Source organism: Ranitomeya variabilis, chromosome 1 (assembly GCF_051348905.1).
Source record: "Ranitomeya variabilis isolate aRanVar5 chromosome 1, aRanVar5.hap1, whole genome shotgun sequence".
NCBI classification, from domain to species: domain Eukaryota; kingdom Metazoa; phylum Chordata; class Amphibia; order Anura; family Dendrobatidae; genus Ranitomeya; species Ranitomeya variabilis.
In genome coordinates, this window is record NC_135232.1 from 1,065,120,537 (window position 1) to 1,065,147,478 (window position 26,942).

General features: G+C 40.6%; 1 protein-coding gene across 4 annotated transcripts in view; it reads left to right on the top strand.

The window, feature by feature from the left end:
- The window catches only part of KLHL5 (kelch like family member 5), a 97,127-nt gene extending 71,404 nt beyond the window's left edge, over positions 1-25,723 (top strand). For 2 of the 4 annotated variants that reach the window (XM_077279888.1, XM_077279887.1), the window contains exons 4-11: positions 6,593-6,789; positions 9,273-9,485; positions 15,011-15,197; positions 17,906-18,130; positions 18,302-18,464; positions 18,759-18,971; positions 20,191-20,362; positions 23,959-24,689. In XM_077279888.1, coding sequence (XP_077136003.1) covers positions 6,593-6,789; positions 9,273-9,485; positions 15,011-15,197; positions 17,906-18,130; positions 18,302-18,464; positions 18,759-18,971; positions 20,191-20,362; positions 23,959-24,015 — 1,427 coding nt within the window. In that variant the 3' untranslated portion in view covers positions 24,016-24,689. Of the gene's footprint in view, positions 1-6,592; positions 6,790-9,272; positions 9,486-15,010; positions 15,198-17,905; positions 18,131-18,301; positions 18,465-18,758; positions 18,972-20,190; positions 20,363-23,958 lie in introns of all 4 variants that reach the window. The other 2 variants (XM_077279890.1, XM_077279889.1) reach the window with 2 other exon arrangements.
- The last annotated feature ends 1,219 nt before the right edge of the window (positions 25,724-26,942 follow it).

The window sequence follows — 26,942 nt, forward strand, 5'->3', positions numbered from 1 at the left end:
TTTTAATCCATGTCCATTAAATCAGAGCTGGAGTTGCTGCGCAGCGATCCAGCTAATTTATTCTCCTGTGCTTTGATGCATAAATCTGAATAATATTCAACGAATGTAAATCAGGCATCGAATATTGTCAGATCTTGTGCTTTAAAAAAAAAAAGAAAAATCAGCTAGCTAAGAAAAAAAAAATATATTTTTAATTTCCCCTTAATAAAATCGTCCTGTTCCATGGATACTTGGTGCTCTGTTTTTCTTACAACAGATAAAGTAGATCCTTTTTTTTTTATTTACTCAAATTCTGAACAACTGCTTTAAAATAAATAAATAAGTAAATGTGTCCGAGACGCAAAATTTTTTTTTTTTTATTTATTTTTTAGTCCAGCAGAATTTTTATTGGATGAGAATATATGTAAAATACAAGATCAAAGAAACCTCAAGGAGCACTGTTCATAGTTATCCAACATTACGGCAAGACTCCTATTAGTCAGGCAGACGTCCCTTCCAGTATAAGGCTAGGTTCACAGGTTGCATTTTTGGTGCAGATTTTGCTGGGTTTTTTTTTGCTGCAGATTCAGCCCTTTCCATTTCAAAAGGTGAAATCTGAGCAGATATTGCACAAAGAACCAAAATGCTGCGGATTGAAATAAACAGCTACCGAAAAATGTCTGCATGTATTGTGCAACAAAAGTGGCATATGGATGAGATGAAGCTAATGGTAGTCTGTAACCCCTAAAATGCCTTTTAGACTAACTATACAGTGATATAGGGGACTTCATCCCTATGGAAATCCTATTCGCACAGTGCTGTTACTGGTACAGTGCTAGTGAAAATAATTTTTAATCCATATGCAAATAAGAGGGCTGCAGTGCACCCATGGCTTGGCTGCGAGTAGGGTGCACTGTTACGCCCCTTCAGTCTGTGTCTTGGGAACTGCCTTTAGTCCATGAGCCGGGCCAGATATCGGTACCACCCGGAGTGACTAATTTTCTTTGGTATTTTTAGGTAGATGCATGTCTGTAGTTTATTTTTTGATATGATAGCCCTTACATATACGTAGCTTATTAACCCCTTCAGCCCTAGGCCTATTTGTACCCAAGTGCCTAAGCCAATCTGACCTGTGCCACTTCATGGGCTAATAACTTTGGAACGCTTTCACCTATCCAAGCCATTCTGAGATTGTTTTCTCGTGACATATTGTACTTCACGTCAGTGCTAAATGGGAGTCAATATATTTTACCTTTCTATATAAAAAAATGCTAAATATTCGGAAATTTTGGAAAAATCGGCAATTTTTTAACTTTGAAATTCTCTGCTTTTTACAAAAATACTGATACCCCCCATAATAGTTATTAATTTACACTCCCCACATGTTTACTTCATATTGGCATCATTTTGAAAATGAAACCTTATTGTTTTACGACGTAATAGGGCTTATAGTTTTATGCGCAATTTTTCACATTTACAGCAAAACCCACTTTTCAAAGGACCAAGTCACTTCTGAAGTCACTTTAAGGGGCTTACATAACAGAAACCACCCATAAATTACCCCATTTTGCAAACTACACCCCTCAAGCTGTTCAAAACTCATTTTTAAAAACTGTTAACCCTTTAGGTGTTCCACAGGAATTTTAGCAGAATGAAGGCGAAATTTCAAAATTTCATTTTTTTTCCAGATATTACATTGTAATCCAATTTTACCTGCAACCTAGCAAGGGTTAACGGCAAACCCAAACTTGGTTACCCTAATTCTGCAGTTTATAGAAACACCCCACATGTACTCGTAAACTAAAGTATGGGCACACAGCACAGCTCAACACGGAAGGAGCGCTATGTGGTTTTTGGGTGGCGGATTCACTGGAAGAAATCTAGGGGGCCATGTCACATTTGAAGGCTGCCTGAGGTACACCCACAGTGGAAACCCCAAAAAGTGACCCTATTTTGGAAACTACACCCCCAAGGAATCTTTTAGGGGGTATAGTGACCACTTTGACCCAACCAGTGTTTCACAGTAGTTGGAAACACTTGGTTGAGAAAATGGAAAAAGTGCATTTTTTACATGAAGGTGTCATTTTAGGCTCATTTTTTTATTTTTAAGAGGTGTACCAGCAAAAAATGCACCCCACTATTTGTTCACCAATCTCTCCCGAACACAACAACACCCGATATGTTGTCGTACACTGCAGTATTGGGGAACGGCAGGCCTCGGAAGGGAAGGAGCGCCAAATGACTTTTGGAGTGCAAATTTTACTGGAAGAAATCTAGGGGGCTATGTCACATTTGAAGACACCCTGAGGTGCCCCAACACACGCACACACACTGACACATACACGTTCTGTGCTGAACAGGACTCTCCGGTCTTCTCTGCAGAGCTCCTATCTCCCTCTGCTTGCATGGAAAAACTTCCTTCCATGGCTAGAAGAAAACCATGCAAGGGACCTTCACCATCTGGATGAAACACTGAAGAACATCACAAACTTTCGCATCAGTGTGTCGCAGGGATCCTTCGAAAAGCTCTTGGATAATGAATCTTGCACACTTACCCTGAAGCTCTTTCAAGTTTATCTTGAGACCCTCAGAAATGAACAACTCTCAGCATTCTGGATGTCATACTTGGACATGGTCGAGACCATGCTGGCCCTGGTTCGAGCTTCAAGAGAAGGCAACTGGATGCTTCACCTAGGAGCAATCCGACAGATGATACCATGGTGTTTTGCCTATGACAAGGTCAACTATGCCCGATACCTAACCTATTACTATGCCACAATGTCTCGGCTGCCCATAGAACACCCAGAGGTCCATGAATACTTCATGCAAGGTGGCTTTTCGGTCCAGATCGGTAGCAAGAATCCTTTTGGACGAATTCCTGTGGACCAGACCATTGAAGAGACAATCAACAAAGACACCCAGACACCAGGGGGCACAAAAGGCTTCAGCCTCAAAGTTGGAGCTGTTTCCAGGTTCTACCTGACATCAGAGTACCGCAGTATGTACTTGAGGCAGCTGAGGGCCCTGGTAGGCCAACAATATACTGACTTCAGCCATTCAGACCTACAGGTGTCTAGGATTAGAAGAGATGAAGCCGATGTCCAATCTTTCGTTCAACTGCTGGAGACAGGTTGGGTGAACCCCTTCAACAAAGAGCATAATGGTGAACTTATCAGTTTGTCAACAGCGACTGTAGCACCACCAGATGTAGCCAAAGACCTTCAAGGGGCATACAGTATAGGAGAGGATGCATATCAAACATTCAAGGATGAGCGTTTGGGTACCGATAAGCCAACTACATTGTTTCATGACAAGATGACGAAGAACAAACTTAAAACGTTCTCTAACATCCAAATGAAGACACGCAGACAAGGTCTTGGCAAGGAGGTAATTTTGAAGGCTGACAGAAACCTATTTGGCCAGATGATACTTGTAGCTGAGAACAGAAAGCTACAAATGAGTGATGTCTTGACTCATCCCCTGGGTCCATTGCCATGGGCACTTGCCAATGGTGATGGGTCTATCCGCAAGACCAACAAGGCTGCCCTCGCAAGGGAGTTGGAGAGGAATGCTCGTCCTGCAGAAGTGATCCCCGAGCCCTCTGCAACCATCATTGATGGGATGAGCCTGGTTCAGAAACTGAAGGGAAACAATGCAACATTTGGCCAGCTAGCAGGCACAGCAATGAGTCGCGCTATCCATGAGGGTGCTAAGAGCAAGCGCATTGATATTGTCTTTGACGTCTACAAGGAGACATCCATCAAAGATACAGAAAGAGTCAACAGATATGAAGGCACAGGGATCCATTTCAAGAACATTCAACATGGGCACAACATCCAGCAGTGGAAAAAGCTTCTAAGTAGTTCCTCCAACAAGGCAAGTCTCATAAAGTTTCTGGTAGAAGAATGGAAGGCGAAACACCACAGGGAGAAGCTTGAGGAGAAGGAGCTGTATGTCACATGTGAGCAGCTCTGCTTTAAGATCACCAAAGAACAGTGGGAAGAGGCTGCTGACCTTAAGTCAAATCAAGAAGAAGCAGACACACGCCTCCTTCTCCATGCTCTTCATGCAGCAGAATCTGGTTACAAGTCGGTCATCATCACTTCGGAGGATACTGATGTCATGGTCCTGTGTCTGGGCATGTGCCACAAAATCCCATCCCACCTGTTCCAGAAATGCGGTACACAGAACCGGACAAGATTCCTGGATATCACCACTCTGAGCCGAACATTGGGAGGCAGCGTATGTGATTCATTGATTGGTATGCATGCATTTACAGGCTGTGACACCGTCAGTGCATTCGCTGGCCGTGGGAAGATGACGACACTCAAGCAGTTGAAGATGAACAAGACATACCAGGATGCCTTTCAGGAAGTTGGTCGTTCATGGGAAGTGTCTACCGAACTTTTTGAGAAGTTACAGGAAATCACCTGCCACATGTACCTGCCAACTACCCAAACAACTGAGGTAAACAGGCTCCGTTATCAGCTGTTCTGTGCCAGACGTGGAGTGGTAGAGTCAAGTCAACTCCCTCCTTGCCAGGACTGCCTTTTCATGCATGCACTGCGTGCAAACTACCAGGCTGCGATCTGGAGGAGAAGTCTGCAGAGCCAGCCATGGGTTGCAAACCCAACAGACTGCGGTTGGATGATAGATAACGACGGAAAGCTTGTTGTCAAGTGGATGCAAGGGGCACCAGCACCAGAAGCTATTATACAGCTACTGTCCTGCAAGTGTGTGCGGTCATGTGAACTTCCTCAGTGTACTTGCCTCAGCAATGGCCTGAAGTGCACAGACATGTGCAGATTACAGACATGCCAGAACAAGGGTACTGAAGACGAGCCAGTAGAACAACAGTCAGATTCAGAGTCCGATGTTGAAGATATTATGGAGTAACATATATATATATATATATATATATATATATATATGCACATGACATGTTCAGTGTGTATTTACATAACTTGGATTAAATTTTGTTACAAATACTACATCTAGTCACTCCGGGTGGTACCGATATCGTCATATTTGGTTCTTGGCTCATGCTAAAATTCCTGTGGAACACCTAAAGGGTTAACAGTTTTTAAAAATGAGTTTTGAACAGCTTGAGGGGTGTAGTTTGCAAAATGGGGTAATTTATGGGTGGTTTCTGTTATGTAAGCCCCTTAAAGTGACTTCAGAAGTGACTTGGTCCTTTGAAAAGTGGGTTTTGCTGTAAATGTGAAAAATTGCGCATAAAACTATAAGCCCTATTACGTCGTAAAACAATAAGGTTTCATTTTCAAAATGATGCCAATATGAAGTAAACATGTGGGGAGTGTAAATTAATAACTATTATGGGGGGTATCAGTATTTTTGTAAAAAGCAGAGAATTTCAAAGTTAAAAAATTGCCGATTTTTCCAAAATTTCCGAATATTTAGCATTTTTTTATATAGAAAGGTAAAATATATTGACTCCCATTTAGCACTGACGTGAAGTACAATATGTCACGAGAAAACAATCTCAGAATGGCTTGGATAGGTGAAAGCGTTCCAAAGTTATTAGCCCATGAAGTGGCACAGGTCAGATTGGCTTAGGCACTTGGGTACAAATAGGCCTAGGGCTGAAGGGGTTAATAAGCTACGTATATGTAAGGGCTATCATATCAAAAAATAAACTACAGACATGCATCTACCTAAAAATACCAAAGAGAATTAGTCACTCCGCTTGGTACCGATATCGTCAAATTTGGTTCTTGGCTCATGGACTACTTAGCTTGTAGTGGATAGCACTCGCTCTTAGAGCAAATGCAGCGTGTGTGCACATGTGCGCTGATACTGCCTGGTTCTTCTTCGCTGATGCAGCTTGTGAACCAGAAAGTGTAGCTGACGACACATGCCGAGAGCCAGGTAGAATGCACCCACCCACTATGTGTGCACGCATGGCCAGTATCAGTAATAGTGTTCAGTGCGCATTGACTGCCATTGTTCTCAGCACTCGAGGTCCTGTTTACACAGGATGATGCGCTGCAGTCCTGGTCCTGTTTACACAGGATGATGCGCTGCGGTCCAGGTCCTGTTTACTCAAAATGATGTGCTGCAGTCGAGGTCCTGTTTACACGGGACGATGCGCTGCAGTCCAGGTCCTGTTTACATGGGACAATGCGCTGCAGTCCAGGTCCTGTTTACATGGGACAATGCGCTGCAGTCGAGGTCCTGTTTACAGAGGATGATGTGCTGCAGTCGAGGTCCTGTTTACACAGGATGCTATGCCGAGAACAGTGATCTTTTGGGCAAATCAAAAGGGCATTTTATCTGAGAAATGTGTGTTTCAGTCATTCATCGGGTGATGGACAGCCTGTTCAGACGGACAGATTATCATGAAATTTAGCGGAAATGCTTAGCCGACATCTGTTTAAGTTGTATACATTTTCAGGAGGAATAAAGATGGAACGGCACTTTTCAGAAACAGAAAAAATGCTCCACAATTTTTTTCAAATTAATAACAGAAACCTAAAATGGAAACCACCCTCACCTGACAGATCTTATTAACTTATAATGGGGCCCAAATATTTTTTCTTACAGAAGTTTTCAATGTATTGAGTTCTTTATACTGGTGATCTCCTCCCTGCAGGTCGCCTGGAACTAAAAGAAGACAACATTGAGAGCCTCCTGTCCACGGCCTGTCTTCTGCAGCTGTCTCAGGTCGTGGAGGCTTGCTGTAAGTTCTTGATGAAACAGCTTCACCCGTCCAACTGTCTGGGTATTCGTTCTTTTGCTGACGCTCAAGGATGTGCTGATTTACATAAAGTGGCTCATAATTATACAATGGTGAGTGTCCGGTACAAAAATGAAAAAAAAAAAAATAGATCACGAGCCAAAACATACAAAGCATCCTAGAATTTAGCTGAGAGCTTGTAGCATTATTTGTGGTCAGATAACTGAGACTTCTGTCTGCATGTGGTTTTCTTGCCTGAAACTTTGAGTTATTCCTAGTAAATGCATTCTTACTGTTAGCATACAGAAACATAAACATAGTTTTTTTTTTCTTGTACCTTTGTGTTGTTTTTTTCATCTTTATTTGCCCTTTGATACATCCAGTTTCCTCCTGCCTATCCTTACCTCTGACTTTTCATCCAACCTAAGTATAGAGTTCACCTTATTCTTCTGTGCACTCTGCTCCTGTTTAGTACCCTCGCCTGATTTTATCTTCTGCCATCTACATCGGTATAGCAAAGTGTGGTTTTACATCATTAGCTGATATGTAGCAGAGCTCAACTATTCTGCACTTCTTCATAATGGAAGTCCAGAGCTTTATGTTGAGGCATCTGACTAAACAGTTTTATGAAACTGCAAATGCCGCTCGATTAATGTGTATGGCAGAGGATTATCTTCTCCTGTATGCATCAGTAGAGCAGCATTTGCAGTTTCACACCACTGATCTCTCAGCATTAGTTGTCAAACACCGCTCAATTCATAACAACCTCTGTACAGTGGCATGTAAAAGTTTGGGCACCCCTGGTCAAAATTACTGTTATTGTGAGCCGATAAACAAGTTGAAGATGAAATAATTTTGAAAAGAGCAAAGGATTTTCATCCATTCTTCCTTATAACATTTTCCATTTCTGTGAGATTCCTGGGTCATCTTGCATGCACTCCTATTTTGAGGTCTAGCCACAGATTTTCAATGATTTTCAGCCCCCTGTATACAGAGCCCCCTCACAATGCCTCACAAAGGCAGCATTATTACTTTTAGAAGGGGCACTCAGAAGGCATGATTACTTGTAAGGGTTCAATAAGCAAGCATTAATACTTTTTAAAGGGGCACTCAGGGGCATTATTATAGGGTTAGGAGACCCAATTCTTGCCTTACCAGTCTGACAAGGATTTCCAAAATAAGTGCACCAGCCTGATCAGGATTAAGAAATCAATTTAATAATATAAAGAATGTTTATTGTGAAAGCTGGTGACAGATTCCATTTAAAATATATTTTCTGCATTGCATCTCGTGTTTCTATAGAAACCGTACAGTACAAGAGAAAGTTATAGAATCCTACCTATTTCTGGAGCAGTTGTGTAATATGTAAAGCGGTTAAGAAATGTTGATAAAATATTCTAATTTCGTATTACTTTTCATTGGTGCCTTGTTCTTAGATTTGTATATCAGCTCAGTCCTCGTTCTGCTGTGTTTTTGATTATTTTAATGACAGAAGGATAGAATAATGGCTGATATTCATGTATGCAATGATCGGCCACCTGCTTAGTTGTAATTACAGCTGGTACAGCCAGTTCAGGCTTCTGACAGCTCTGACTGAACAATATGAATTAAATGCTCTAGAGCCAGAACTTCGGAAATGGCAAATTGTTCCGGAAATCGGCATGGAAATATATAACTGGCATGTCCCTATAGAACACAGCGCTCCTGGCGTATACCTCTACCTCTCATTCTATCTCAGCCTGACACCCTCATCACTAAGCCAATAAGTAAACACAAACACACACACACACACACAAATACACACACACAAACACACACATTGTCACCAGCCTATGTAGGAGCGCTAACAGAACGAACATACATAGGCTGTAACCAGAGAGCATCTGTTAATTTTAAAGAAAAAAAAATGCGTGGTATCCTGCGTAATTTTAATAAACAAGAGGAAAAGCCGACGGCTGAGGGCTGATGTTAATATTCTGGGAAGGAGCCAATAGCCATAAATGTTCCCAGGCTATTAATATCAGCTCACAGTTGTTTGCTTAGCCTTTACTGGCTAGTTTACAGGGGGACCCCATAAAAAATTGACATAGAGTTCCCCTATAAAATATAACCAGCAAAGGCTAGGCAGACAGCTGTGGGCTGATATTAATATCCTAGGAAGGGGCCATGGATATTGGCCCCTCCCAAACTAAAAGAATCAGTTCTCAGCGCCCCAGAAAAGACGCATCTATAAGATGAGTCAAATCTGGTGCTTAGCCTCGCTCTTGCCACTTGCTCTGTAGCGGTGGCAAGTGGGGTTTGACAGCGGCATTTAACGGGTTAACAGCCGCGGGAGGATTGCGATTCCTCCTGCTGCTGTTAGCGGCACATGTCAGCTGATCAGATCAGCTGTCATGTGCCGGAAAAGGTGCAGGCTCATCGCCGAAGGGATGGGATAGATCCGTCATTGGTCGTTAAGAGGTTAAACACACAAAATTAGTCGGCTATTTGTTGGTAACACATTCCCTTCAACGATAGCATAATTTTAACTGCTCATTCTGTGAACTGTGCATCTGTTAGATATATATGATGTTTTCACCTTTACTTTTATTTACAGGAACATTTCATGGAAGTAATAAGAAATCAGGAGTTTCTACTGTTGCCAGGGGCAGAAATTTCTAAACTACTAGCAAGTGATGATATGAATATTCCTAATGAAGAAACCATTCTGAATGCTTTGCTTACCTGGGTCCGGCATGATGTGGAAGAAAGGAGAAAAGAACTTAGTAGACTGCTGGCGTATATCCGCTTGCCCCTGCTGGCACCACAGGTAAAAATTTGATGATAACATGCTAAATAAATATAGTGATCAACAACCTTACTGATATAAACTTGTGACCAATAGAATAAGAAAACTTTTATCTAATGATGATTATTGAATCACTGATCAATTAACAAGCAGAATCTAATTTCTGAATCTGTCTCTTCTCCAAGTATCTATGTTTTAGTATATGCAGTGGATATAAAAAGTCTACACACCCCAGTTAAAATTCCAGGTTTTTGTCTTATAAAAGAAATCATGCCAACAATGCATAAATATGAACAGACTTAAACTAATACATTGTTGAAGCACCCTTTGAATTTATGACAGCATTCAGTCTTTGGGTAGGAGTCTATCAGTACGGCGCATGTAGAATTGGCAAGCTTTGCCCACTTTTACATGCAGTAGCTCTCAAAAATCTGTCAGATTGTGAGGGCTTCTCCTGCATACAGCCCCTTTTTCAGGTACCCACAGATTTTCAATTGGATTCAGGTCTGCTCTGTTAGGCAATTTCAACTAAAGCTCCAGTTCCAGCTCTCGAAAAACAGCCTCAAAGCAAACTGCAGCCTCCACCATACTTCACTGGTGGAGGCTAAAATATCACATGGTCATAAGTATTCAGACCCTTTTGCTCAGACACTCATATTTAAGTCACATGCTGTCCATTTCCTTGTGATCCTCCTTGAGATGTTTCTACTCCTTCATTGGAGTCCAGCTGTGTTTAGCTAAACTGATAGGACTTGATTTGGAAAGGCACACACCTGTTTGTATAAGACCTCACAGCTCACAGTGCATGTCAGACCAAATGAGAATCATGAGGTCAAAGAAACTGGCCAAGGAGCTCAGAGACAGAATTGTGGCAAGGCACAGATCTGGCCAAAGTTACAACAGAATTGCTGCAGTACTCAAGGTTCCTAAGAGCACAGTGGCCTCCATAATCCTTAAATGGAATAAGTTGGGGACCACCAGAAGTCTTCCTAGACCTGGCCGTCCAGTCAAACTGAGCAATCGTGGGAGAAGAACCTTGGTGAGAGAGGTAAAGAAGAACCGCAAGATCACTGTGACCGAGCTCCAGAGATGCAGTAGGGAGATGGGAGAAAGTTCCACAAAGTCAACTATCACTGCAGCCCTCCACCAGTCGGGCCTTTATGGCTGAGTGGCCTGACGGAAGCCTCTCCTCAGTACAAGACATATGAAAGCTCACATAGAGTTTGCTAAAAAACACATGAAGGACTCCCAGACTGAGAAATAAGATTCTCTGGTCTGATGAGACGAAGATAGACCTTTTTGGTGATAATTCTAAGCGGTATGTGTGGAGAAAACCAGGCACTGCTCATCACCTGCCCAATACAATCCCAACAGTGAAACATGGTGGTGGCAGCATCATGCTATGAGGGTGTTTTTCAGCTGCAGGGACAGGACGTTGTCATTGTTATGTCAAATATAAGCTACTTCTTGAAACTTTCTTCACAGAAATGTCAGGAAAATCTCACTGGAACAGCTAAACTTTATATGGAGTTAATCAGAATCACTGTAAATGATAACACCTGTGTACTGACTACTATTTAACATGGGGATAAAATGTGATTGGCTAATTCTGAGCATAACCACATCCTGATTATAAGAGGTTGTTCACACTTATGCAACCACATTCTTTTAGATTTGTTTTTATTTTCCCCTCTCAAAACAATTACAGTTTGTTTCTTATTGGATTTGTACAAATTATTGGTGGCATTAAAGGTGGAGACGTTCAGAATTAATTCTTCTGGTTATGCTTTGTTTTTTTTTACATAATGAAAACCTGACATTTTAACAGATGTGTGTAGACTTTTTATATCCGCTGCACTTATATTTTTAGAGATTTGCATTGTGCTTTTCCTCTTTATTCCATCTACTTATGCATTGACAACTAGCTATTATCACTCCACTTCTCAGTGAAATAAATGAACGTTCAAACCCTGTGAGTCTGAATAAAAAATGTCTAAGAAGTCATTTATAAGAGACTAGCTGAAGAGCACGGCGTTGCCTGGGCATAGTAAATATCTGTGGTTAGTTATAGCACCTCACTTCTCTTATTTTCCCATCACGCCTCTCATTTTCCCCATCACATCTTTCATTTTCCCCCTCACATCTCTCATTTTCCCCCTCACTCCTCTTATTTTCCCCCTCACTCCTCTCATTCCCCCCTAACACTTGTCATTTCGACCTCACATCTGTCATTTTCCGATCACTCCACTATTTTCCCTCACTCCTCTCATTTTGCACTCACACCTTTTCATTTTCACCTCACACCTCTCATTTTCACCTCAGTATATACATGTTTGTCATCTCCCTTATATATACTATACACCTGTATGTCATCTCCTGTATATAGTATATACCTGTATGTCATCTCCCCTGTATATAGTATATACCTGCTGTGTCATCTCCCCTGTATATAGTATATACCTGTATGTCATCTCCTCGTATATATAGTATATACCTGTATGTCATCTCCTCCTATACATAGCATATACCTGTATGTCATCTCCTCCTGTATATACTATATACCTGTAGGTAATCTGCTCCTGTATATAGTATATACCTGTATGTCATCTCCTCCTGTATATATTATATACCTGTGTCATCTTCTCCTGTATATAGTATATACCTGTGTGTCATCTCCTCCTGTATATAGTATATATCTGTATGTCATCTCCTCCTGTATTAGCCCTCGTTCACACGTTATTTGCTCAGTATTTTTACCTCAGTATTTGTAAGCTAAATTGGTAGCCTGATAAATCCCCAGCCAACAGTAAGCCCTCCCCCCTGGCAGTATATATTAGCTCACACATACACATAATAGACTGGTCAGGTGACTGACAGCTGCCGGATTCCTATATGGTACATTTGTTGCTCTTGTAGTTTGTCTGCTTATTAATCAGATTTTTATTTTTGAAGGATAATACCAGACTTGTGTGTGTTTTAGGGCGAGTTTCGTGTGTCAAGTTGTGTGTGTTGAGTTGCGTGTGGCGACATGCATGTAGCGACTTTTGTGAGATGAGTTTTGTGTGGCGACATGCGTGTAGCAACTTTTTGTGTGTCGAGTTGCATGTAACAGGTTAGTGTAGCAAGTTGTGTGCAGCAAGTTTTGCGCATGGCGAGTTTTGCGCGTGGCGAGTTTTATGTGTGGTGTGTTTTGAGTATGTGCAAGTTTTGTGTGAGGCAACTTTTGCATGTGTTGCAACTTTTGTGCATGTGGCAATTTTTCCGCGTGTGCAAGTTTTGCGTGTGGCGAGTTTTCCATGAGGTGAGTTTTGCATGTGTGGCGAGTTTTGCATGTGGAGAGTTTTGCGCGTGGCGAGTTTTGAGCGGCGACTTTTGTGTTTCGACTTTTATGTGGCGAGGTTGGTGTATGTGTGGTGAAATGTGCGCTGAGGGTGGTATATGTGTTCGAGCACGTGGTAGTGTGTGGCGCATTTTGTGTGTGTGTTCATATCCCCGTGGTGGTGTGGTGATTATCCCATGTCGGGGCCCCACCTTAGCAACTGTACAGTATATACTCTTTGGCGCCATCGCTCTCATTCTTTAAGTCCCCATTGTTCACATCTGGCAGCTGTTAATTTGCCTCCAACACTTTTCCTTTCATTTTTTCCCCATTATGTAGATAGGGGCAAAATTGTTTGGTGAATTGGAAAGCGCGGGGTTAAAATTTCACCTCACAACATAGCCTATGACGCTCTCGGGGTCCAGATGTGTGACTGTGCAAAATTTTGTGGCTGTAGCTGCGACGATTCAGAAGCCAATCCTGGACATACACACACACACATTCAGCTTTATATATTAGATGAATAAACAATTAAGCTAATATGTATTTAATTCAATATTAATATAGTTCATTAAAATATAAGCAAAGGTTCATGAAAGAAGAGCACCACAGCATTCTTTTATCAGATTCATAACACAAATTCAACAGATCTTAACAGTCAAGCTAGAGACAGGAGGGTCCTACACATTAGATGGTCAGGGGCTCAAGGTTGTCCACTACTCTATTAAAAGCATATATTTGTGGATAAAAATCATGGGTTTCTTAAAAATGTATGCACAGTTTGACTTTTACAGGATTTTTTTTTCCTGCACTTTGATGTGGTCTGTGGTCATAAATCACCTGAGAGGAGCTCAGAAAGACAAATAAGTGTTTCAGAGTCTCCCTGTCAGATCATTATAGTGGGCTGACTGATGGATTGTCAGTATTCTGCAGGGAGCAATAAACAATGTAACAGAGGCTCTAGAAGACAAACTATGCTAAATTTTTGACCCCTTCACGGCTTTGGGATTTTCCATTTTCACGTTTTTATTTTTTGCCCTTTTTCCCAGAGAGCTTGTTTTTTGCAGGACGAGCTGTACTTTTGAACAACACCATTGATTTTTTTTTTTCATATCGTGCACCGGAAAACAGAAAAGAAATTCCAAGTGTGGTGAATTTGCAAAAAAAAAAAAAAAAAAATGCAATTCCACAATTGTTGTTGTTTTTTTTTTTTTTTTTTCCTTACCATGTTCATTATATGGTCAAACTGACCTGCCATCATGATTCTCCAGGTCAGTATGAGGTTGCAGACACCAAACATGTACAGGTTCTTTTTTTATTTAAGCAGTGGAAAAAAAATCCAAAGTTAATAAAAAAACAAACAAAAAAAATGCGCCATTTTCCGAGACCCGTAGTGTCTCCATTTTTCGGGATCTGGGGCTTGGTGAGGGCTTATTTTTTGTGCTCCCAGCTGATGTTTTTATTGATACTGTTTTAAGGTAGATGTGATGATTTGATCGCCTTTTTTGCAATGTTGCAGCAACCAAAAAAACATAATTCTGGCGTCATCAATTTTTTTTCTCGTTACGCCATTTACCAAATGGGATTATTTATTTTAAAATTATTTTTAGATTTTGATCAAGCTTCTAAACGCAGTGATACCAAATGTGTATTTTTGTTTTATTTTGAATGTGGTTGAAGGGGGTGATTTGAGCTTTTTATAATTTTTTTTTTTTTTTATATTTTTAAAACCATTTTTTCCCCTTTTTTACTGGCTTCAATAGTCTCCTTAAGAGACTTGAAGCTACGATCTTTTGATCGCTTGTAGCAGAAATGATCATCTGCTATGAACGCCGGCCACTGGGTGGCGCTCATAGCAGATCTGCAATGACGAGCACGGGGGTCTTCTGCAGACCCCCGGATGTCGTGTCAACCCATAGTGGTCATTTGACGGGCGCGGTTTATGACACACTTCCAGTCCGTGCATGTTAACTGCTGCTGTCAGAGATTGACAGTGGCATTTAACATGTTAACAGCCGCGGCTGATTCCACCTACAGCTGTTATGTGCCTGAAATAATGCGGGCTCAACGCATACTTAGCCCCACTTACATACGCTTAGGTTGAAAATAAAATGGTTCCCAAAGGTGGACAACCCCTTTTATTTAATGCATAACCCATTATGAGAAACATTGATCTACTGTCCACAGGATTTGTAATATTACAATTCTATGTCTATGTTGCTGTTAGTTTCTTGCAGACATGGAGAATAATGCACTATTTAGGGATGATATTGAGTGCCAGAAACTAATTATGGAAGCCATGAAATACCATCTATTGCCGGAGAGGAGACCCATGCTCCAGAGCCCTCGCACTAAACCTAGGAAGTCTACGGTGGGGATGCTGTTTGCTGTAGGTGGGATGGATGCCACAAAAGGTAAGATGCTTATTCCAGAAGCGAAGTAATTGCGAGGTAGAATGTTTAATTTCCAGAAATATATCATAAATGGAAAGCCTGCATTAGTTTATGACTGTTGGCACAGAATCGTAGGACAGCTGGCAATTGACAATCATTCTAATGTTTCAGAAATGAATGCCAAGTGTAGTCCTGGAAGGAAAGGAAATCTTCACTGCACGTCATGCTGAAGATTATTCTGTAATTGTGGAAAAAGGCAAAATGGCTCAAAGTAGATAGGTGTGTTTTCTTTTCATAAAAAGGATCAGTAAAAGGGTTCAGACTGATGTAGAATAATAAAAGCGATTATATTCCTTGATCCCCCACAGGTCCCTTTTCTCTGGACACCTGGCCCAAACTAGTCCCTAATATCTGGTTCAATCCTCAACACACCAGAAATGGATTGAAATGCCCTCACAGCCAATGTCCGACTGAGGCGGGTCACTAATACATCTAGTGATGGGCTGATTAGGCATTTTTGGATATTTCAGTGTTTAGTGGAAGGGTCCAGGAAGCAGAGAGTAGTGGGAATAATAATAATAATAATTTTTATTTATATAGCGCCAACATATTCCGCAGCACTTTACAATTAGCGGGGACATGTACAGACAATAAATTCAATACAAGTTAAGACCATTTAAACAGTGACATTAGGAGTGAGCTCCCTGCTCGCAAGCTTACAATCTACAAGAGAACCATATGAGTACCCATGAATTATTTTTTGGATCTTACCAATAAGAAGTAGGGTGTACATTTTATTCCCCAAACGCAAACTGATTTTGTGACTGAACAGGCTACAATCGACTGACTCTGTATATACAGTACAGACCAAGAGAATGCCAAGTGTGTGCAAAGCAGTCATCAAAGCAAAAGGTAGCGACTTTGAAGAACCTAGAATATAAGACATAATTTCAGTTGTTTCACACTTTTTTGTTAAGTATATAATTCCACATGTGTTAATTCATAGTTTTGATGCCTTCAGTCTGAATGTACAATTTTCATAGTCATGAAAATACAGAAAAATCTTTAAATGAGAAGGTGTGTCCAAACTTTTGGTCTGTACTGTATCTGTTAATGTGATCAAGTGATGCTGCAAAACCAGTTCCAACTACATTGCACATTTGGTAGGAATGCATTATATCTGTTCCCACCCTTCCTTCCTGTGTATTCCTTCCATTGTTTATTCCTTGCTCCTTTATTTCTTACTTTCTCCCATCTATGTTTTCCTTCCATCCCCTCCCTTATTCCATACCTCCTTTTGATCTTTGTTTTCTTTTCCCTTCCTTTGATCTTTCCTTTCTTCTCCCTCCCATCCTTCCTCCCCTCAATCTTTTCCCTTGTTACTCTATCCCATCCATATTTCTTCTTCCCTTCTATCCTTTTCGTCCTCATCTCCATCTTTTTCCTTGTTACTCTATCCCATTCATATTTCTTCTTCCCTTCCATCCTTGTTGTCCTCCCCTCAATCTTTTCCCTTGTTACTCTATCCCATTCATATTTCTTCTTCCCTTCCATCCTTTTCGTCCTCATCTCCATATTTTTCCTTGTTACTCTATCCCATTCATATTTCTTCTTCCCTTCCATCCTTGTTGTCCTCCCCTCAATCTTTTCCCTTGTTACTCTATCCCATTCATATTTCTTCTTCCCTTCCATCCTTTTCGTCCTCATCTCCATCTTTTCCCTTGTTACTCTATCCCATTCATATTTCTTCTTCCCTTCCATCCTTGTTGTCCTCCTCTCCATCTTTTCCCTTGTTACTCTATCCCATCCATATTTCTTCTTCCCTTCCATCCTTTTCTTCCTTCCTTTCATCTTTTCCTTTCTTCCTTGTTTTCATCCTTTCTTCCTCCCATGCATCTTTTCTTGACATCCTTCCTTCTTCACTTTTGCTTCTTCCTCTTTTCCATCCTTCCTTTCTTTTCTCCCTCCTTTTTTCCTTTTATTCCTTCCTCCAGTTTGCTTTTAATGTGGTATTCAAGATTGCAAATAAAGACAAAATTCCACCACTACTGTTTTATGCCAAAAACGATACCCACCACTGCTATTCACATGTTGTGTATGTTAATGTTGAAGTATAGAGATAATAGCCAGACTCGCCAAGTCGGCTATTTACCAAGCAGAACAGCACTTTACAATATTCTGGTGATTGCATGTACACGTTAACATTGTATATGGACTGAATGAGTGGTGCCGATCTAGAGGCTTTTTTTCTTTGGTGGATATAGTATTTTAGGCCAATTCCATTTACAGTGATGGAGCTGAGCTTCAATATCATTCAAGACCCATGGACAAAACTAGTGCTGTTTCTGGAAGGAAGTCGCCTTGTTTTTCTAATCTTGTACAGACTCTATAGTGCTATTTAAGTTTTTAACATATAATTTCACCATTTTAATAATAATATTTTTTGGAACTCTCTTCTCAAATGTTGACATTTTTACCTGACTGCCATGTCTGATGCTGGCATTGGCACTGTACTCATGCCATCCTTCACTACCTGTACCTTAACCATGTATACAAGTACTTTGGATTCTCGGCACACAGCACCCAGAGTACATGTCTCCCCAATACCCTTCTTTTTCTCGGCTTTTCACAGTCTTTAATACTTCTGTTTACGGTCTTACTCGCTTAGTAGTATAGTATATGATAAAGACACATGCATTGTCATAACAAATATAACTTTTGATATCTAGGAGCTACTAGTATTGAAAAGTATGATCTGCGGACCAACTTGTGGACACCAGTAGCAACCATGAATGGACGCAGGCTGCAGTTCGGAGTTGCAGTGTTAGATGACAAACTGTATGTTGTTGGTGGAAGGGACGGACTGAAGACATTGAATAGTGTTGAGTGTTATAATCCTAAAACCAAAACATGGAGTGTCATGCCACCAATGTCTACACATCGGCACGGTCTTGGTAAGCACAGATATCCAGATATTATACTGACCAAAATTTGGTGTTGAATAGTGGACTCTGCCTTTTATGATGCCTTGTCCTCATGGGTTACAGTCCAGGTTCAAGATCTGTATATATCTGTATAATATATTCATTTAATAAATAGGCACCTGCTTATGTCTGTTTTATTAGGTGTTGCAGTTTTAGAAGGTCCTATGTATGCTGTTGGAGGCCATGACGGTTGGAGCTACCTTAATACAGTAGAGCGGTGGGATCCTCAGGCTAGGCAATGGAACTTTGTTGCAAGTATATCAAATCCACGGAGCACCGTTGGGGTAGCGGTCCTGGGCGGAAAGTGAGTAAATCATCAGGTTCAATGTAAGATTTCAAAATCTCAAGTCAAAATCTGCCTGGTTTATGTAATTTGTGTCTGATCACAAATATAAAGGGGGAATTCATCATTTAATTTACGCCAAATACCTGAATAAAATAGAAGTAAAAAATCTTTGAGCAACCAGTTACGTTATTCTTGTAATGAAAGTTTAAAAGCATATTTCATGTTTATTTAAATGAGGGGTTTTTATTTTTATTTTTAGAACATTTGTGATTCTTTCAAGAAATATCACATCTTGGTTTCCTTGTTTTCCAGACTTTATGCAGTGGGTGGTCGGGATGGAAGTTCTTGCCTCAAGTCTGTAGAATGCTTTGATCCTCACACCAATAAGTGGACTTTATGCTCCCAGATGTCTAAAAGAAGAGGGGGAGTTGGGGTAGCCACATGGAATGGTTTCCTCTATGCCATTGGGGGACATGATACACCAGCTACGAATTTAGCTTCTCGGCTTTCAGACTGTGTGGAAAGGTAACTATCTCCATTCGTAGATCTACTCTCCACATATCTGCTCGTGTCCTCTCTTAGCGAGGCACTCACTTGTTAAAAAGAAGGCAACTCATCGCCTCAGGTCCATCTTCTCTAATTCCAGATGATCACCTGTTCTCCAGGGAATTTAGCATCAGGCCATACATTTGTGGCCAGTGCAAAGGTAAATGTAGCATTACATATTAGCTATTCTCTTTAATACTTTAAAGGGAACTGTCATTACCTTCCCGCTGCCCAAACGATGGATAGTGTGAATTGGACACTGTCGGTTTGATTACAGGCAGGAACGTCTTTCATGGAAACCCTGCGGTGTAAACACATATATGAGAAACCAGCCCAGGACTATGTGTATCTCCTTGAGATGACTGGATTGCATCATGTGAAATGCAAAACTAAACAATTGTGAAAAACATAAGACAAAAAGTTATGGTTCTACAGCACAAGATAGAAATCATATAGAGAAAAGGTGTGAATAACCAAAATACAAAAAGTAGTAAACTAAAAAAGTAATTTTTACTAACAACTCAAAGACGGTGTAATTAGCGTAAGTAAAATCCATGATAGCCAAAAGATGGTGCCACCAGTAATATTACAGGCATAGTAAATAAATGCAATAAATTATAACTGAAACCCGCACATGAAGGGTGACACAGAAAAAAGGAATGTTAAATAATAAACAGTGATGCAAAGTGCAAAATAAGGTACCGTGACCATGAACCATGTGGTGTGTCACAGAACAGAGATAAACAAATGAAAGGGGTAAATAGTATTAGGTAGATGTTTACCAGAAGTATACCGTGGCGCCTGGAGTCCCTACGTACGTTTCGGCGTAGATGCCTTCTATGGAGACACATGGGGAGAGTCCTGTCAGTCAGGTGGAGCAGGGTGGGGAGAAGCAGGCCAGTTACCACATCGGACTAGTCAGAGTAGACACATGATCCTCAGCCAGCTTCTCAAATATCTTTACACCTCAGCGTTTCAAAGAAGTGTGTACAGATATATAGTGTGGTTGTCCTCATGAAACAACTCCTATAAGATAACCATGGACTATTGAAGACTAGTGCCACCAGAACGATGGCTCTCAAGGATGTGTCTATAAAAGACCTCATCTTACTGTATACTGAGGGCTGTAGACCTGGACCGTACGTTTCAGTTATGGCTCTGAGTATAGACATGTTAACTACATATGCTTCTATTATAGGTATGATCCCAAGACAGACATGTGGACTTCAGTAGCCTCCATGAGTATTAGCCGGGATGCAGTGGGTGTCTGTCTGTTGGGCGACAGGCTGTATGCTGTTGGTGGATATGATGGACAGAGTTATCTTAATAATGTGGAGGCTTATGACCCTCAAACAAATGAATGGACACAGGTCAGTAAAACTACTTTTAGTAAGTACTTAAAAGGGAACCTGACAGCTGATACATGCTGCCCAATCGATGGACAGCTTGTATCAGACAGTGCGTGCATGATTCAAGCCATATATGTTTATTTCTGAAACGCTGCAGTATTTTCATGGAAAAACTATTTTAATAGCTGCCGAGCCAGTCTGTAGACTAGTCAGACCCCGGCAGCTTCTCCCCATCCACTGCCCTTGAGCGACAGGTCTTTCTTTATACACACGTAGGCGGAAACCTGTCACTCCAGGGCAGCAGGAGGGGAGAAGCTTCCAGGGAACCACCTGACCGACAGGTCTCCTGTGCGGCACGGTCATCGGCTGCTATTAAACTATGTTTTTCTCTGAAACGTCGAGGTTTCAGAGTTAAACATACCTGGCTGGAATGGTGTAGCCACTGTCAGATACATGCTTCCTGTGGATCGGGCAGCATGGATCAGCTGTCAGGTTCACTTTTAATTTATTATATTTATGTACAGAAATTTTATAGGCGATTCACCAGATAATTTTCATATTGCTTTTATTCCATATGGAAAGATTCCATAAACATTGGGGCAATCGCACTTGGAGCTCAGAGTCGGCACTACGGACGTTTCGCATCCCATGTAACGCTTCTACAGGTTCAAAGAAATGGCCGAACTCTGTGAGAAGGAGCTCTAAGCCTGATTGCCCCAATGTTCATGGAATCTTTCACTATATGTTCGCACTGGGCCTGTTTGTTCTATTGAGCTATTGTGAGGCATGGTGCTGAAACTGGAGTATTTATGAGGACTTAATTTATGTGAACTGATCTGATTTTTTTTTTTAGCTTTTTTCTATAACCAGTAAAGCCAAGTTTCTCAAGCATCGGTGTCATGAATTGAGACTGTTGTAGATGACATTAAATGTATGTACTTTCCTTTCTCCAGCCTGTACTTTCTTTGTATGGACAGTGTTCTGAATTGTTTTTTTACCACCTTTTTATAAAAAAAAAAATTGACTTAAGCCTCCATATTCTGAAAGGAAGAATTTTTTTTTTTTTTTTGTGGCGCAGGATGTATTTATTCTTGGCTTCATGTTTTTGATCCATCATTTTTTTTAGTCTTTTATTTGAGAGGTGATGTAGCCAAAACAGCGATTCTGCCATTTTTAATCTTCATCACTCCTTTAGTGCTCACTGTATAGGTTTGTATATTTTATTAGTTCAGACTTTTACACACATGACAATGCCAAATATATTTTTTATTATTTAGATTTGATTTTTGTATTACAGGAAAAGGGAGGCAATTAAAACTTTTTTTATATATATATTTTTTATTTTTATTAGTCCTCATAGGGGACTTGAGCCTTTTAGCATCTATAAGGCTGATCTGTTGCAATCAGGGCTGACTGTGACAGCAGCAGTGACTTTTATGTGTCATCTGTATACAGTGATTTGCGAAAGTATTCATCACCCTTAGCATTTTTCATGTTTTGCGATCTTTAAAACCTGGAATTTCACTGGTGATTTTTTTTTGAGTATTTGCATCAGTTCATGTTAAAAAAACAACAACAAAAAACAACACATGCCTACAACTGTGAACATTTTGTTTTCTTTCTTTTGTTAAGCAAACAGATATGACAAAATATCAGAAAACTTCTGTGTGCATAACTAGTCACCCCCCGAAAGTCAGTACTTTGTAGAGCCTCCCTTTGCAGCAATTACAGCTGCAAGGCGCTTTGGATAAGTCTCTATGAGCTTTCCACACCTTGCCACTGGGATTTTTGGCCATTCCTCAAGACAACTGCTCCAGCTCCTTCAAGTTAGATTGTTTCCTCTGGTGAGCAGCAGTCTTTAAGTCTGACCACAGATTCTTGTTGGAAGGTGAACCTCCGTCACAGTCTCAAATCACTGACAGACTGAAACAGGTTTTTCTCAAGAATATCCCTGTAATTCGCACCAGCCGTCTTTCTCTCGACATTTTTCCCTGTCCCTGCAGCCGAAAAACATCCTCACGACATGATGCTGCCACCACCATGTATCACTTTGGGGATGGTGTTGTTTGGATGATGAGCTGTGTTGGTTTGGCGCTAGTCATAACATTTACGTTTGACGGCCAAAAAGTTAAATTTTGGTCTCAGCTGACCACAGCACCTTCCTTCATACATTTGCAGAGTCTCCGACTTGTCTTTTGGCAAACTCAAAATGAGCCTTACAATTTTTGTGTGTAAGTAAAGGCCTTTTTCTTGCCACTCTTCCATAAAGGCCACCACTATGAAGTGTACAGCTTATTGTGGTCGTATGGACAGACACTCCAGTCTGTGCTTGGGAATTCTGCAGCTCCTTCAGGGTTACCTTTGGTCTCTGCGGTGCCTCTCTGATTAATGCCCTCCTTGCCCGGGCTAAGTTTTGGTGGGCGGCCCTCTCTTGGCAGGTTTGTTGTGGTACTATGTTGTATACATTTGATGATAATTGGATTTGATGCTGCTCCAGGGGATAAAAAGAGATTGGGATATTTTTTTATAACCCAATCCCTGACTTGTTCACAACGACTTTGTGACTTGTTTGGAGATCTACTTGGTCTTCAGGGTTTTTGGTTTTATATATATACAGATACTTTAGATTCCACACAGGGGGACATCCTCTCAGTAAGCATGTGACTTATAAAGGTAATTGCTTGCACCAGAAATGCTTAGGGTTTTTATAGCAAAAGCGGTGAATACATATGCACATGGCAATTTTTAGTTATTTGATCCCATAAATTAATTTCATGTCTATATTTTTCTCACTTCACTTCACCAACTTAGACTATTTAGTGCTGATGCATCACACACAAATCGGATTACAAAAATATTTAAACACAGGTTGTGATGTAACAAAATAGGTAAAAAGCCAAGGGGGCGAATACTTTCAAAAGCCGCTGTAAGCCAGCTGGCAACTGTGTTGTGTGGAGTGTGCTCGGCCTACATGTACGATGGTCATTGCCAAAGGGTTAATTTTTAAGTTAAATTGTGCAATGTTATAGATACCCCTAAACATGATTAGTAGTAATGGTATGTGCACACGTTGCAGATTTGCCTGCAGAATTTTCTGCCCGGAATCTGCATCTCTTGGCAGAATCTGCAGGTCAAAATCTGCATGTTTTTTTTTTTTTTTTTGCAGATTCTGTGTAGATTTCATCCATTTTTAACCCTACTTATTTCTATAATGGAATGGGTGCAGAAACGCAGATCTGCAGAAAGAATTGACATGGTACTTAAAATAATCCGCTGCGGATTCCATGCGGAAAATTCCACACCATAGGAACAGCATTTTGTTTTTCCCATTGATTTACATTGTACTGTAAATCACTTGCAGATCTGCAGCGAATCTGCGCGGAAAAAACGCTGCGGATCCGCAGCAAATCTGCAACGTGTGCACATACCCTTAATGCGAATTGGAGAAAAGATTATTAAAAATAGTAACAGTGGTTTATTTACCCATCATACAGAGACCAATTAAAGGGGTTGTCCACTACTTTTCTTTTTATGCAGAGGGCGACTCGTGCCTTATTTTACGAGTAGTTTTGTCTCCTAATCGGCAGATTAACATGAATTTCTCTTTGCTCTTTCAGGTTGCCCCTTTGTGTCTTGGCAGAGCCGGGGCTTGTGTCGTCACAGTGAGACTATAGCCTACAAGCTTTCTATGTCATCTGCACAGACGTTCACATTCCCAAAGAGTAACACAGCCATGACTTATGTGAAGGACACTCGGCTTTATTGTGAAGGGTTAAAGGCTACTACTATTATTTATCACGTGCTATATCGCTCCACCTGCAAACCTGATAGATGTTGATCATTTATCTATGAGAGGGTATTTAACTCATTATATTGGACCAATATGTAAGAAGCAGAAATACGTTTATTTACTAATGTTACGGGTGCATTTGCAGGGCAAACTCTGTAACCGGTCAGGTATTCGTCCATCAGACGTAGGACATTGAAGGATTATGTTGTCTCTTATCTATACAATCACATGCGAAGCCATCGCTTATTGCCGAATCAAAGCAAGTGCAATCAGGGCTCCTGGAGGTTTCTTGGGGCCCTTATTAAGGGTCACAAAACCGGATGTTATATGGAGTCCATTTTTAAAAGAGACAAAAAGATGAAGAGTGAAGAATGAAAACTGAAGCAAAAAGTTTTCTTTGTTATTTGTGTCCAGACTTGTGGCCTGGTGATGATAAATGTTTGTTCGCCTTTATTTGACCAAAGTTTGTTTTGTTTTTTTACATTCTTAATATGTGATTTTTTCAGAACAGTGTTTTATAAGATATATGGTATGTAAATCAACTCTCCTCCAGAAGAGAAAAAAAATAATGTCTTTAATGTGCCACCTATTGACGTCAGTTACTCTATAGGGGCCCCCATAAACATTAGACTAATGTTGGGTGATCCTGCGATATCAGTGGGTTCAAGTCATAATATGTATTGGGGGGCTTCCTGTCTTTTTCCAGACATATGATGTTCAGGAGAGAAGGATCTGGTCTGTTGAATTTCAATGGCCGATCTTTTTGTTCTCCCTGGAAGTCAGACACCTCCGACAGCCGCGCTCTCTTAGAGAACACACGAGTGGTTGGCCGAGCCTCGCGTTCCATATAGGAGAGTCTGGAGAGATAGCGATTATTCAGCCAACAATTATCTGCCTATAGTCACTGTCTGACTCTTTCACGACCATTGAAATATGACTAAGAATATAAACCAAACCAATATCCTTAAAAAAAAGAGACGCCCATCTGCAGAAAGGGTTCAAGCCCCTTAGAGTACTGGTTAGTTGTGGCCTTTGTTTTTGGGTCTAGGGCAGTGAAGTTATTCCTAGTCAAGACAGCCAGTGGGTGTAGTGAGTTCATTAAAAAAAAAAAGTGTAATATATGTGTGAATGAAACCCACCATATGGTGAATGAAGCCAGCAAAATGTTGGTAAAGTATGGTTGGTATGCCAAGTCTATTCAATCTAATATAACCCCAATAAGCCAAATAAAGATGAAGATCCGACACCAAAGGGTTAGGATCTTCTGTAAAATAGGCTGAGCTCCTGACTAGGTCTCGTGGATTAAACCTTTGGATCATGCACTATAGTGGATATTTCTAAAGACAGATATCAATGTACAAATATGATATAGTCTCACAGATCACATTTCTGTATATGGGGATATTTAAGGATATATTTTGTGTATGTATAGTGTGTGAAAAGGTAAGCATGCCAGTATGATACTCTAAAACAGTTATACTATTGAATAGTAGCGCACCCACTAATACTCCCCTTCCTCTATCCAAAAATTCCAGACAAGTGGCTGATGAGAAGGGATTTCTTGTTGATTTAGTAGAACTCCTTTAATGTTGAACAAAAAAAAAAATCTGTCACCAGGATTTTGCTACCTAATTGGAGATCAGCATAATGCAGGGGCAGACCCCCTGATTTCAGCAATGTATCACTTACTGGGTTGCTTGTTATAGTTTTTATATAATTACTGTTTTATCTGCAGGAGATTATCACTAGAGGACTATTAAAATTGCCGCCAAGTAGTCAAACTACGCCTTCCCCACTGATTGGCTGCTTTCTGCATACACTGTGCATAGGCAGAAAGCTGCCAATCAGGGATGTGGGCGGAGTTATACAGCTCTCCGCATTTAGAGAACTACTAGATCTGTAGCGGCTAAACAGTTTTGTTTTTTGTTTTCATCAAAACTGCAGCACTACAGTAAGTGACACATCGCTAGAATGAGGCTCTAGCCATACATGCTGCTGCTCTCAGATAGGGTAGCAAAAACCTGGTGATGGATTCTCTTTAATATTGGGTATTTGCCTAGCTCTACACATTCCAAAATTAAATACCAAAGTTGTTCTAAAATTTGCTAAACGTAATATTTTTCAGGGAATATTCCGATATAGTTACTATGTATGTGGAAAGACATTGTTGATTTTGTCCGGCTAATCGTAAGTAGGAAAAGCATGAGGATTTTACAGTTTTCACATTATGTCCGTGATCCTTTAGAGATCATGAAGTGGCTTACTCATGGCACTTTAATTGAGAAATAAAATGCAGATAATTATGGGGCAATTTTCATGTTTAAGATATATAGTATGCATGGGTAAAGATTAGGTAGCATGGGATAGAGCAGAAGGTTTATCATGTAATGATTGGGAATTGCTACAGCGGAACGTGATGTCTAATATTTAATAAGATTAGATGAGTCCTCATGTATCTGTATGAAGAAGATTAATGGAAGTAGAAGCACCAAGTTGTATAAGGCCCAATTCCAACGTATGGCAGATAACGTACGCTGGGTGATCTCAACCTTCAGCGCACCTCTTGTAAGCGGTTCCATCCACTGGCCTATGACGTCAGATGAGCTTTCTTTACTGGATCTCTATAAAACCACCTTCCTCCTTCTCTGTTTTGTATAGCACTTATAGAATTTTCCTTTAATTTCTCTTCCCTAGCCTCTCCATTGTTAATGCAAAATAGTGGCCAACAAAATAAATATATCTGACACAAAGTCTTGCAATATACCTCATTTTTCGGACTAGAAGATGCATCGGACCATAAGACGCATCCCA